The 14674-nt window shown below is 39.9% G+C and overlaps 1 protein-coding gene across 3 annotated transcripts in view; it reads right to left on the bottom strand.

The window, feature by feature from the left end:
• TOX (thymocyte selection associated high mobility group box) overlaps positions 1–14674 on the bottom strand; it is a 364544-nt gene that overhangs the window by 39572 nt on the left and 310298 nt on the right. For all 3 annotated transcript variants that reach the window (XM_049854467.1, XM_049854469.1, XM_049854468.1), the window contains exon 5: positions 7398–7628. In XM_049854467.1, the coding sequence (XP_049710424.1) occupies positions 7398–7628 (231 nt within the window). The remainder of the gene's footprint in view (positions 1–7397; positions 7629–14674) is intronic.

Raw genomic sequence — 14674 nt, 5'->3', positions numbered from 1 at the left:
CTCAGTGTTTTGGCAGTTGTATAATGTTATGATCACTTCCCTGTGAAATTTGATATGCGATCAGAGTCCCATGATGGAATCTGCTGAATGGTACCCACAGGGGCAGGGCCTGTGGCGGCTCACTGCCCCCTCAGCCTTCATCTCTCTGCCCTCCACCATCTACTTCCTTCCTGCTTGCCTTGTCAAGGCTTTTGGCTTGTTCTGGATCCTGCAGGTGCCTCTTGTCATCTGACTTCTGATCCCTGGGACTTGGACTTGAGCTATCAGCTTACCTGCCGACCTTGGAATTCATCAGTCTTCACAGCCTGTGAGCAAGAGTCCTGCTCTCTCTGATCTGCTGGTCTTGGGTTCGCCAGCCCCTGCAGCTATGTGTATCAGGACAAGCCTTGTGGTCTTGCCTGCCACTCTTGGGATTCGTTGACATTCACAGCCTGTGAGCAGGAGCCCTGCTCTCCGACCTGCTGATCTTGGATTCACCAGCCCCTGTGGCTGCATGAATCCTGATCCATAGACTTGAGACGTTCCAGCCTCTACAGTTGTGTGAGCTGTTTCCTTGATATAAGTCTAGGGTTTTTTAATCTATTTATTTGCTTTACTGGTTTTGCTTCTCTAGAGAATCCAGCCTACGACAGATGCCCTTTATCACCACTCTTGCTCAACATTGTGCTGGAGGTCTTAGCCAGAGCAATAAGTTAAGAAAAAGAAATAAAGGGCATCCAAATTGGTAAGGAAGAAGTAAAAGTATCCCTATTCGTAGATGATATGATCTTATACACAGAAAACCCCAAAGAATCTACAAGAAAACTACTGGAACTAATAGAAGAGTTCAGCAAAGTACCAGAATATAACATAAACATGCAAATATCAGTTGGATTCCTCTAAACCGACAAAGAGAACTTAAAAAAAGGGAATCACCATATCAATACCATTTATAATAGCCCCCAAGAAGATAAAGTACTTAGGAATAAATCTAACCAGAGGTGTAAAAGACCTGTACAAAGAAAACTGCAAAACACTACTACAAGAAACCAAAAGAGATCTACATAAGTGGAAAAAAATACCTTGCTCATGGATAGGAAGACTCAACATTGTGAAAATGTCAATTTTACCCAAAGTGATCTACAGATACAATGCAACCCCAATCCAAATTCCAATGGCATTTTTTAATGAGATGGAGAGACAATCATCAACTTTATATGAAAAGGGAAGAGGCCCCAGAGAAGTAAAGCATTACTGAAGAAGAACAAAGTGGGAGGCCTCACACCACCTTAATTTAGAACCTCTTCAAAACAACCTAGTACTGGTACAACAACAGATGCATAGACCAATGGAACAGAATTGAGAACCCAGAGGTAGATCCATCCATCTATGACCAGCTGATATTTGACAAAGGCCCAAAGTCCATTAACTGGGGAAAAGACAGTCTGTTTAACAACTGGTGCTGGCATAACTGGATAACCATCTGTAAAAAAATGAAACAGGACCCATACCTCACACCAGACACAAAAACTAACTCAAAATGGATCAAAGACCTAAATATAAAATCTAAAAAGATAAAGATCAAGGAAAAAAAAATACGGACAATGCTAGGGGCCCTAATACATGGCATAAATTGTATACAAACCATAACTAACTAACAATGCACAAATACCAGAAGAGAAACTAGATAATTGGGAGCTACTAAAAATCAAACACTTATGCTCATCAAAAGACCACCAAAAGAGTAAATGGAGAACCTACAGACGGAAAAGAAAAAATTTGACTATGACATATCTGATAAGGGTCTAATCTCTAAAATCGACAAGATACTGCAACACCTCAACAACAAAAAGACAAATAATTCAATTAAAAAATGGGGAAAGGATATGAACAGACACTTCACCAAAGAAGACATTCAGGTGGCTAACAGATACATGAGGAAACACTCACGATCATTAGCCATTAGAGAAATGCAAATAAAAACTACAATGAGATACCATCTCACTCCAACAAAGCTGGCACTAATCCAAAAAACAGAAAATAACAGGTGTTGGAGAGGCTGTGGAGAGATTGGAACCCTTATGCACTGCTGGTGGGAATGTAAAATGGTACAACCACTTTGGAAAACGATATGGTACTTCCTTAAAAAGCTAGAAATAGAAATACCATATGATCCAGCAATCCCAGTCCTAGGAACATATCCTAGAGAAATAAGAGCTGTCACACCAATAGACATATGCAGGCCCATGTTCATTGCAGCACTATTCATAATAGCAAACAGATGGAAAGAACCTAAATGCCCATCAATAGATGAATGGATAAACAAATTATGGTACATACACACAGTGGAATACCATGCAATGATAAAGAACAATAAGGAATCTGAGAAACAACTCACGACATGGATGAATCTGGAGGACATTATACTGAGTGAAATAAGTCAGTCATGAAAGGACAAATATTGTGTGAGACCACTATTATAAGAACTTGAGAAAAGGTTTATACACAGAAAAAAGCACTCTTTGATGGTTAGGAGGGTGGCAGGGGTGGGGGGGAGAAGGAAATCACTAACTAGATAGTATAAAAAAAAAAATTAAACTTCAGTAATGGGACGGACGATACACAATATAGGAGAAGTCAGCACAACTGGACCAAAGCAAAAGCAACAAGTTTCCTTGACACATGCAAACACTTTGAGGCACAGAGTAGCTGGAATTGGGGCCTGGGGACCATAGTTTTGTGGGACATCTAGGTCAACTGGCATAACATAGTTTATTAAGAAAATGTTCTACATCCCACTTTGGTGAGTGGTGTCTGGCGTCTTAAAAGTTTGCGAGTGGCCATCTAAGATACATCAATTGGTCCCACCCCACTCGGAGCAAAGGGGAATGAAGAGAACCAAAGACACAAAGAAAATACTAGCCCAAAGGACTAAAGGACCAAATGAATCAGAGACTCCACCAGAAGAACTAGATGGTGCTCAGCTACCACCAATGACCGCCCTGACAGGGAATACAACAGAGAGTGATTCCCCCTCTGCCACCTAACCCTAGTAACACCAGTGAATGTTGGTTTCTGTACGTATACCTATTCTTGTCTTTCTATAAAAGTGAGATCATACAATATTTGCCCTTTTGTGATTGACTTATTTCACTCAGCATAATGTCCTCCAGATTTATCCATTTTATGTTTCAAGGACTCATCATTATTCTTTATAGCTGCATAGTATTCCATTGTATGTATGTACCACATCTTGTTTATCCATTCATCCACTTAGGTTGTTTTCATCTTTTTGCTATCGTGAATAGTGTTGTAATGAATGTAGGTGTGCATATGTCTGTTTGTGTCTCTTCTATCAGATCTCTAGGGTATACACCTAGGAGTGAGATTGCTGAATCATAGGTAGTTCTATTTCTAGCTTTTTGAGGAAGCGCCATGCTGCTTTCCATTTTGCAGTACCATCAGGAATGGATAATGGTTCCAATCTCCCACATACTCATCAGAATTTGTTTTCTGTTTTTTTTTTTTTTTAAATCAGTGTCATTTTAGCAAGGGTGAGATGGTATTTCATTGTACTTTTGATTTGCGTCTCTCTAATGGCTAATGATCACAAGCATCTTTCTATGTGTTTGTTGGCCATTTGACTATCCTCTTTGGTGAAGTGTCTGTTCATGTCTCTTGCCCTTTCTTTAATTGAATTGCTTGTCTTTTTGTTGTTGAGTTGTTGAAGTTTTCCACGTATTTGTATTTTAGAGATTAGATCCTTATCAGATAATGTTGCTCCTGAAAATTTTCTCCCAGTTTGTAGGTTGTCTTTTTACTTTTTTGATAAAGTCTTTTGATAAGCATAAGTATTCAATTTTTATGGCGTTTCAGTTATTTAATTTGTCTTCTGCTGTTTGTGCGTTGATAGCTGTGTTTGATTATCTATTTTTTAAAATAATTAGGTCTCATAGTTTTGTCCCTATTTTGGCATACCTTTCTTTAGCAACTAGATTTTCACTATCAAATTTCTTTACAATACTAATGACATATATACACCAAATCCCTTGCCATTGAGTCTATTTCTACCCATGGTGACCCCATGTGTTACAGAATAGAATTGCTCCATACTGCTTTTTGGCCACAATCTTAATGGAAGCAGACTGCAAGGCCTTCCTTCTGAGAACCACTGGGTAGATTCGAACTTCCAACTTTTAGGTTAGTAGTTGAGCGCAAATCGCTTGTGCTACCCAGGGATCTTAATGAGATTTATAGGTCAACTAATATATAATTTCATCCTTTATAAAATAAATTCTCAAAAAACCCCAAGTATTTCCATTATGAGAGAGCCCAAAGGTAGACTCACTGCAAGTTACTTTTTAAATTAAAAATAAAATGCGAGAGAGAAAGAAAAGTTTTGTCACCACATATATGCAATTAAGAATCCTTAAGTATTATATCGTACTGTGATCGTTATCTACATTAGAAAGGCTCAGCTCCAACGTGAAAAGGGAATAGGAGAATGGGAGGAAGTTCCCTTTCTAACTAACAATTGAGAATAATGAATCTCATATTCTTTGGGTCTGTAAGTACCTTATATGGTCAGACAAAAAGAATGTGGAATACTGTCCTAGTTTTCTGCTCTTACTACATTAAAAAAAAAAAGCCTTATTATAGTAGAATTAGTAGGAAGAGCCACGTTGCTTTACATTTGCTGCTTTGAGGAACCACCTGATTTTCTTCATAAGAACATTAATATTTTGTACTGGAAACATGAGTATAGGCACTTTTTAATACTGACAATGGAAAGGGCCAATTGTGGGTTAGGACAGGCTTTGTAGGTAACCCCCTTTAAGACCCTGGTATTGAGCTTCATGAGTTCCTCTCGTGAACATGGGAAATAAGTATGAATGTGGATAACTGGGGTCAGCAAGATAGACAAGAGGAGTTAGATAGGTCACGATGCAGGCGACTGGTATCTCTTGAAACAAAACTTCTGACAAAACGGAAGATGCTAAGGGAGCACGTGTGAGCCTGGGGACGAAACTCCCAACTGGGTTGCTGGGTCTTAAGTAGGGCAAAGGGGGTTGGATCTTCAGAGAGGAGTCCTGTACATCCTCTGATGAACAAGGGTCATTGCACACATAGCTAGGGCGGGGAAGGGCTTTGTGGGTGACTCCTCTAGGAAATTTCACCTCATAAAGCAAATGAGTTTATAGTGTTAAACGAACAAACAAAAAACCGCTGCCCATGAGTCAACTCTGACTCAAGGTGACCCTATGTGTACCAGAACAGAACTGTGCTTCCCAAGGTTTTCAATGGCTGATTTTTCAAATGTAGATTGCCAGGTCTTTGTTCCAAGGCACCCCTGGGTGGACTGGAACCCCCAACATTTAGCAGCCAAGTGCTTAACCATTTGTACCACCCAGGGACTCCATAACATTAAAGCCTGTCATGAATCCAAAAATAAATAGGGGGCTCTTGGAGCAGAATGTGAGGGGCATCCTGATATCTGGACATTGTAGGCGGAGCAGGGAGGCATGAAGGTTACAGAATCGAGAGCACGGGAAGGGGCTGGGATTCATGGCAGATGTGTCCTAGTTTCTTGTCCAGGGATGCTCTACTGAGTGGAGGAATGAAGTCACTGTACAATCCCCCCGTGAACGTCCAACATAGATGGGGAGCACACCTCAGATTTGGGAGAAAGAGCGAACTGATACAAGTTAGAGAGAAACCAGCTCTAAAATCATTACAGTCACAGCATACAATGCTAGCTACCGTCTTAATAGTGAGATGGACATTTGTCCCAAGAACGTCTTTGCTGTGTGTTTCCAGTCCTTCAAGATGACTACTGCCACCCAGTGCTTCATACGGGAGGTCTGTGCTCTCCCACGAAGGCATTCCCTTGGGCTGGCCATCTTGAAAATGACAAAAGAACTTGTGTGGACATTTCAAATTGTAGAAGATAGTTTCGGTGTGCAGAAAAGGGGGCTTAGGGGGTACTGGGAGGATGTTCCTGTTTCCCTAGCAACTGGTCTCGGCCACTAAAGCCATCATGGATCTCATAGGGTTTGTTCAGGAAACGAGCTGTGAGATGAATGACAAGTTCTAGTTACCATCATTCTCTGTGCCTACGACATAATCTAGATCATCCAAAAGAATGGGGACCATTTGTCTTGTTCTCTGCCAAATCTCCAGCATCTGGAATAGTGCCTGGCACATAATAGGCATTCCAAAAAAATTGACTGAATAAACAAATGCATTTCACTTTTCAAGCCCTGTTTCATAATGTGCAAAACTGGAATAATAATTTCCCTATATAACTATGAGTATTGAGTAAAACAAGTGAGATAAATTACGCAAAAGTGCTTTTAAAAGTAAAAAATACTGCAGACATTGTAGATGTTATACTATACAGTCATAATATAGAGGTATTTCTAGATGTATATATAGGTTGGAGACTTTTCTGTGTTTTATATGCCTTGCGGAACCTGATGAGGAGAGGCAAAAGTCTCTATCTAGAATCAAATGTGAGACTAATAGGTCATTCATGAAATTTGCGGTTCTGTAGTGGTTCTGTAGTGGCTAAAGCTGCATCCACATAGCCATTTCCATGCATTTTATTTGTATTTTAATAACAATGCTGGTCCACTTTTCTCTTGGTGACCAGGAAACTCTATATGGAGACAATGGCAATCTGGTCCCAGGTTTGGAAATACGGGATCAACAGGGCTTCTTCGTTGAGGTACACCCTCTCATGCAACTCTCACTGTCTCTCCACGACTCCCCTTCATCCTTAAGACCTTCTGGGGCTACTTATGCTGTGGCTGAGATGAGAAGTGTCTCATGTGGTCCTGCCTGACCATGCTCCTCAGTCACCCCATGGCAATCCATGAAGAAGGAGAAAAACAAGCATCTGGTCCTATTTAGCACACTCTAGAAATATGGTATAAAAGGGATTGAATAACATGTCCCAGGGGTCTTTAGGGAATGGCTAAGGGTAGAAGCCCTTCAATTTGAGGTTCATTTAGCAAACAGCAAAGAGGATTTTAATGACAAAAGGGTAAACAGTAAGTGCTAAAGAGTGGTGTGGACAGTTTCCAAAAGACTTTTAGGATTTTTTTGAGTATTTATGATCACACTGGCAACATTAGGAAATGAGGTAATCCTGGCTTGGCTATGTGAAAGTCCTTCCAAAAGTGACTACACTATATAAACTTTGAAACAAAGGCACTAACATGCTTTTTATGGAGGAGCAATAAACGAGTATAAAGTTATGTGAAAGTCTCCGAAAGTCTAGTTCTGATGGGGGCACAGTCTCAACCTTAGTTCTAGTAACTGAAGGACTCGCCCCAGCACTCACAAGTCATTTCTTTAGAGTGCTTTCATGTTCTCAAATATTGTTGATTCTCACTGCATTTTGCACTCCGTCTTACCTGTTTCTGTTCTTCCCCTAAGCCATCCCACATGGAAGCCACAATTTTAGACACTTCGCCAAAGGTAGCATTTGGATTTTGGCCCTTGATGGCAGCTTGGGTATCACGAAAGAACAGCGCATAGGCAGACACCGGCTTCTGGGGCTCATTTGGGTCCTTCTTCTTCTTCTTCTTGGGAGTTTTTGGTTTCTTCCCCATGTCAGAGGCAGGCCGCTTCTCTCCACCATTAATCTGAAATAAAAATCAAAGTAGAATTAAAAAAGCCCTCAGGTGCCATCAAGTCGGTTCCGACACATGGTGACCAAGGGGTGTCGGAGCAGAACTGTGCTTCACAGGGTTGTCAACGGCCGTGACCTTTCACAATGAGAGCACCAGGAATTTCTTCCAAAGCACCTCGGGGGGACTCAAACTTCCAACCTGTTGGTTAGCAGTCAAGCACTTAACCGTTTGCACCACCCAGGGAATCCTAACATAGGATTACAGGGAACTAAGAATATTTGGGGACAAATCAAATTGTTTTTTCCTTTACAGCTTACACACAGCCCTGGCCACACACATTGCACAGACCCAAAACTTCATATTTCATGTACGTTTAACTATTCCTTCTCCCGGCTTAGTTTACATAAAAAAGACATAGCTTTAAATAATTTTGTTCATTCTTTTAATAATATTATTATACGACTAAGTATCCTCCCTAAACTTCTCATCTTCTGTTAAATATTCTCCCTTACTGTCCCACACCCTCCTTTACTCTTTCATTGTAACCGTGACAGCAGTGAATCTTCTTGTACTAACCCCGTTGGATCGACAATCTCACTTGTCTTCTTCTTGTTTATCCTGTCTTCCTAGTCATGATTTTAAACACACAGTGAGCAATATGTCCAATAAGTAAAGGTGAATGGGTATTTTGGTTCCAGCAGCTCCAGGTAACTAAATAAACAAAGCAACCCATTGCCACTGAGCCGATTCCAACTCACAGCGACCTTATAGGACAGAGGAGAACTGCTCTATACAGTTTCCAAGGAGCGGTTGGTGATTTGAATTTCCAGCCTTTTGGTTAGCAGCCAAGCTCTTAACCACTGCGCCACCAGGGCTCTTCCAGGTAACTATGACGGCATTTATATATCTTGAGAGTCAAAACAAACGAGGAAACTTTCTCTGTGTTCCAAGGCTACATACGGTCATTTCTTTCTCTTCACAGCCAAACTCCATGAAGAGGTTGTCTGAGTTGGTTGTACGCGGCCCTTGGACCTCACTTCAGTGTGCCTTCCCTCCCATCTGGGGCTCTCAATAAGGTCATTGATGGCCACATCACTAAATCCAATGGGGTTTTTAGTTTTCCTCTACTTGAGCTTCTGTGTGAGCACCCTCTCTCCCATGGTTTCCATGGTGCCATGCTCTCAGGGTTTTGCTCCCGCCTTGTTGGCCTCGCTATTTTCAGGCTCATCCTCCTCTACCTGGCCACCAGTGGTAGAGTTCTGACGTTCTTGCTGTAAAACATCTTCTCTTGTGAGTTTGTACTTGGCGAAGCTCATAAATAGATCTTGTAAAATGGGTTCCATCCCCGCTTGTGCATGGATGATTGTCAAGTTGATGTTTACCCTGGGTGGGGCATGTATGTAAACAACTGCTCTCTGACCATCTCTGGTGGGAAGTCTCAAAGATATCTCAAACTGGAGTAGAGAGCCTACTACTCACGCGCACAGTTCTGATACTTCCCTTCAGAGTACATATCAAACCTGTAATTACATAATAATTTATGTGGTTGTTAGATCTTCTCCCATCTTAGAGTGTAAGCTCTGTGAGGGCAGAGTCCAGTTCTCATTTTGCTCACTAGTACATCTTCTTCTTAAAATACAATTTTATTCTGTTTTTGGTGAAAGTTTACAAAGCAAGTTAGGTTCCCATCTGGTAATTTCCACACAAATTGTTCAGTGACATTAAGTTACATTTTTCACAATGTGTCAACGTTCTCTTTAATTGTGTTCTGGTTGTTCCATTTCCAGTACTCCAGTCTCCCTGCCCCGTATCTTCTCATCTTTGCTTTAGAGTAGATGTTGACCTTTGGTCTCATATAGATGAGTTTTTAGTAAAATACTGTACTTAGGGGTAATAGCTGTTTTGTGTGCCATTCTGATATTTCGTTATGACGTGATCTCAGGGGATAGTTTCAGTTCAAGGTTTAAAGAATGTCTCAGGAATAGTCTCAAGGAGTCCTCTGGTCTCAACTGGTCCAGTTAGTCTGGCCTTTTTTAAGAATTTGAGTTTTGTTCTCCATTTTTCTTCCATTCTATCTGGGAATATCTACTGTGACTGTGCAGAACGGTCCCACTAGCACTTCTCATGGTTCCGAATACATACATAGTAAGTGCTTAACATCTGTTATAATAATAACATAAAATAATAATATAATTGCAAGAATGACAGAAAGAAAGCACAAATGATTTCCGTTATAGGAAATCAAGCCTCACTAATTTACTTTATATTTAAGGGCAACAAAAAAATATGTAGTAAAAGAGAAAACACAGATAAGTTTTTAAAATACATTTGAAATATTAACAGTAACTTCTCTGGATGAGAGGATGAGTCTTTATAATTTTCTTCTTTACATATTTTTATAATTTCTAAATCTTGTAAACATACCTGATCTTGTATTCATAATTATAAAATATTAACTAAAAAGAAAAATACACAGCAGTTAACAACGGGCCACAGTGAAAAATATTAAAAATGGCATAATAATGATATTGGAGGGCATAATTCATCAAGGATTGAGAATATTTAGAAATAGGAAACCAAGGATAAGGATAAATGAATGTTTATCCCTACGGCATATTACTTAGCCTCATTTTTAATTTTAATTAAAAAATTAACAATCTAACACGCTGAAATCTCCATGATTGAAGATTATATCAATCTCTTCGGAAAATGCTCAAATGTCAGTCATGGGGATAAGTTTCCTATGATGCAATGTAAATGCTGCATCATAGGAAACATTGACAGGTTTCTCCAAATTATGTAGATATCTTCCTTCCTCCACTGTCCAAAACTGTGTTTGGATCAATGATCTTCATGCTTCTTTTCTTTTTAAATTGGTATTTGGACAGTAAGATGCAGGTTTTATATCCACTGGATGTGTGATTCCCTGCTGTGACAGAAAGGGAGACAGTTATCTTCTTGTATTTGACAACATGACCCTACTTCCTAGGGATGACCTGATAAAGCATGAGAATCCATCACCAATAGTAAGAAACTAAGTATCAAGTGTATCCAAGTCATAAATTATTATTCTGAGGCAATGTACAGCAACTTTAGAGTTCCTGGGTGGCACAAATAGCTTATGTTTGCCTACTAACCTAAAGGTTGGTGATTCAAACCCATCTAGCAGTGCTCCAGAAGAGAGGCCTGGCAATCTGCTTCTGTAAAGATTATAGCCAAGGAAACCCTACGGTGCACAGTTCTACTCTGTAATACATAGAGTCACCATGAGTCAGGATCGACTTGATGACAATGGGTTTGATTTTGGTTTATAGCAACAACAGTAGGACACACTAAATAATTCCATACAACCAATCCATTCAGTTAGTTGTCTGAGGCTTTCCCCGTGCACTGGCTTACTCTGTAGGGTCACTAGGATGCAGTCCTGCTCAATCTCTGAGTTTTGTTTAGTAGAAACAAGTACTTCACGACTTTTGGCTCCACATTTTCAAGGCTCAGGAGATACCATTTCTGTGTCATGGAGCTTAATTCTGGGGCTTCAACTGTGTATCTGTCTGAGTACCTCAGAGGCACTAAGCCCCCATGAAGGCCAGACTACCAGCCAAACTCGTGATATTATGTCATCTTTATCTTCGCAATACCTGAAAGCAAGAGCATATTGATCTTCTTTCAGCCAACCACATACCATGCCTTTCCTTTAAGTACTCTTGGTAACCTCGGTTTCAATTACCTGCCATGCAAGAAAACTCACATCTGAAAGAGCCAACCTAAAGGATACACATAAAATATTCACTTCTCAGGATTCACAACCTTTCCTTCAATAAGCAAGCTACATCACCCAAAGGGTATATTCTTGGACAGTAATATTCTGACCACTCATAACATTGCCCTCATAGAAATGAACCAATGATTTAATATAATGCCCTGACTTTCACCAAATGCTTACACGAGGGGGCAAAAACCATAAACAAAACAAAAACTATATATGAAAGATCTCTGTTTTTGTTTTAATAAAATGTGCTTTGAAGGAAATTGTTTATTATATTGCTCAATGTTCCTTGTATAAAGACTTATTGGGTATGTACAAAATCTTTGCATTTTAGGATGCGATATAATGGAATGAAAATTCCCTGCTGTGGTTTTATGTCTAACGAAGCCCAGTCTTTGGGAAGTGTTGTATGGAGTGTGAGGCTGCTTGCCTCCTGAGGCACTGTGGATGGCCTCCTGACCTGTGGGGGTCTTGTTTTCTATTTTGCACTCTTCCGGTGTTGGGGAGGGGGCAGAAATGAGTTACTAATTTACAGTTGGTGTCATGAACTGGAAGTTTGTAAGAATTTGTAATTCTGTAGGTAGTTTCATCATGTAAGTGAAAAACACGTGGTCATTCCTCATATGCGAAGCCTCTTTGAAGGAAGAAATGCTGCTGTAATTTAGGTCTATCTACATGGCACTAATGGACTGTATTTTGAAAGATACCTGACTCTTGACCACAGACTATTTAGAATGAACATCATGATGATGAATATAATGGTGGTGGGAAAATTAGCTTGATGGATTTATAATATGTCCTTGGGCCTTAACTCTGACTATTGTGTGGATCCTGATTTCTTACTCAGATGGATGAAAGCTTATAAATTTATGTTCTAACTTTGTAAGAGGCCCCAACTTCTAAAGTCTAGAGCAGAGCTGTCTCATACAACTCTCTGGAACGACGAAAATGTTCTGTGTACTGTCCAAAAGGGTAGCCACTATCCACTAGCCACAGAGCGCTTGAAATGAGGCTAGTGCAACTGAGGAACTCATTTTTTTTTTCTAGCTTTCTTTAGTTAGTGAAATTTAAATAGTTATAAATGGCTAGTGGCTACTGTGTTGAGCAGAACTGTCCTAGAATAGAATATTTTTAAAGTTATAAGAGTTCTAAGACTGGAGAATAAAATTTAATTCTAACATCACAATGTTTAGGTTGTAGAAGAAAACATATGATGCAAAAATGAAAGCTCTCCACAACTGCACACATATTGAAAGTCAGGACCAGGTCTCATTAATCTTGACATTCTTCCCAGCGTTAGGACAGTGACTTGCACACAGAGGATAGTTATAGTTATAACATAGTTATATGTTTCTTTCTACTCTCTCATTCTACAGCACTGGGCAGAGGCTTAGACTTACAAGGCAAAGAAAATATGGAACACATAAAAAACTGAATAAAAATCATAGCCACTAAGAGCATAGCTGAGCTGAGGCCCTAACTAACTGTAGCCCTGATCACCCACAGGCTTCTTTTCCAATCCATGAAAGGACTACTGAAAAAATAAATACATACACAAATACAGAGATAAAAATCACTCTCACCTAAGCTTCACACAGACTCACAGGCTTCGTCTAACTTACTCTTAGACATAGATTTATTTCTAAAATCCCTAGAGGTGTCCTTAGGCCTCTGGTAATCCATCTCCTGTCATGCCTTATTGCTTAATTATAGTGATGTATTTAACTTATTTATCACAAGAAAACAATAATCTTTCACTTTAAAAAAGCACGTGTTAACGGCGTTGTTAGATAATACTTCTAGGGAATACAGAGTACCAGAGTTAAGACTATCAAGGAAAGGGAATCACTGCTATTGAAACGTCCCCAGAGAAGTGAGAAATGTCTGTAAGCATATTTAAAATAGACTGCAACAGTCCCAAAGCCTTTAATGGAGCTGGGAGAGCTGTTTAATGCACACTATCTTGCAGTAATTGCTGTAGTTTAAAATAGATTTTAATCAAGCACCATCTGCATAATAGACTGAACAAACAACACAGAATTCCACTTACAACTCTTATCATATAAAGTAAATATTACAAAATTTTCACCATAGAAACAAGGCAGGCCACACCACTTTTTTGGCGTCTGACAGCACTGTTTCTGTAAGTGAAAATTTTGCTACTTCAATTTATTCTCTTTTCTTTCTCAACAGTGCCATCTAAAATCCCCTATGAGAATAAATGCAAATCAGCATGGAAAGTAAGTCATCTAGTTATTGTGAAATCAGCAAGGCTGTAATACCTTTTTCATTTCGCAATGAGGTCGAGCATTATCATTAATAATAAGGGACACTGAATGACTCAAAACAGCAATTACAGAAAAACACATATGAAGTGCTATACTTCTGAAATGATTCACACGTGCGAGGCATTGTATGTGTGTCATCGTTTCTAAAGCAAATTCATTTTTCCGGATCCTTGACTCTGCCAAACAGAGCTGAGTATTGTTTTTGGGTGAGCTTAGCAAAGTCACTCAGTGGCTTTAGGCAAAACAGGCAGTTTGGACCATTGACCAGAAAAATCACTTTGAAAGAAGGGAAAGGGTTAGTTCTATTTATCCCCACCTACCAGTTATATCTATCAATTTTGTTGGATTCACTTGCTTTTTTCTAAGTTTCTCTCTGGAGTATAACATGTTTAATTCTTATTCTTTTGGACTGAGGGCATCTTTTTTTTTTTTTTAACTTTAATTTTTATTGTGCTTTAAGTCAAAGTTTACAAATCAGGTCAGTCTCTCATACAAAAATTTACATACACCTTGCCATACACTCCTAATTGCCCTTCCTCCAATGAGACAGCACAGTTCTTCCCTCCACTCTTACCTCGTGTCCTATTGGGTAGCTTCTGGTCCCCTCTGGCCTCGCATCCCCGCTCCAGACAGGAGATGCCAACATAGTCTCATGTGCCCACTTGAACCTAGAAGCTCATTCTTCATCTGTATCATTTTCCATCCCCTATCCTAGTCCAATCCCTGTCTGAAGAGTTAGCTTAAGGAATGATTCCTGTCTTGGGCTAACACAAGGTCTGGGGACCAAGGCCTCCAGGGTCCCTCCAGTCCCAGTCTGACCATTAAGTCTGGTCTTTTTATGAGAATTTGGGGTCTGCATCCCACTGCTCTCCTGCTCCCTCAGGGTTTCTCTGTTGAGTTTCCTGACAGGGCAGTCATCGGTTGTGGCCGGGCACCATCTAGCTCTTCTGGTCTCAGGCTGATGTAGTAGTCTCTGGTTGGTGTGGTCCTTTCTGTCTCTT

The sequence above is a fragment of the Elephas maximus genome, chromosome 15 (assembly GCF_024166365.1).
Source record: "Elephas maximus indicus isolate mEleMax1 chromosome 15, mEleMax1 primary haplotype, whole genome shotgun sequence".
In the NCBI taxonomy this organism is placed as follows: Eukaryota; Metazoa; Chordata; class Mammalia; order Proboscidea; family Elephantidae; genus Elephas; species Elephas maximus.
The sequence above is the reverse complement of the archived record's forward strand: the minus strand, read 5'-3'. Positions and strand labels throughout refer to the sequence as shown.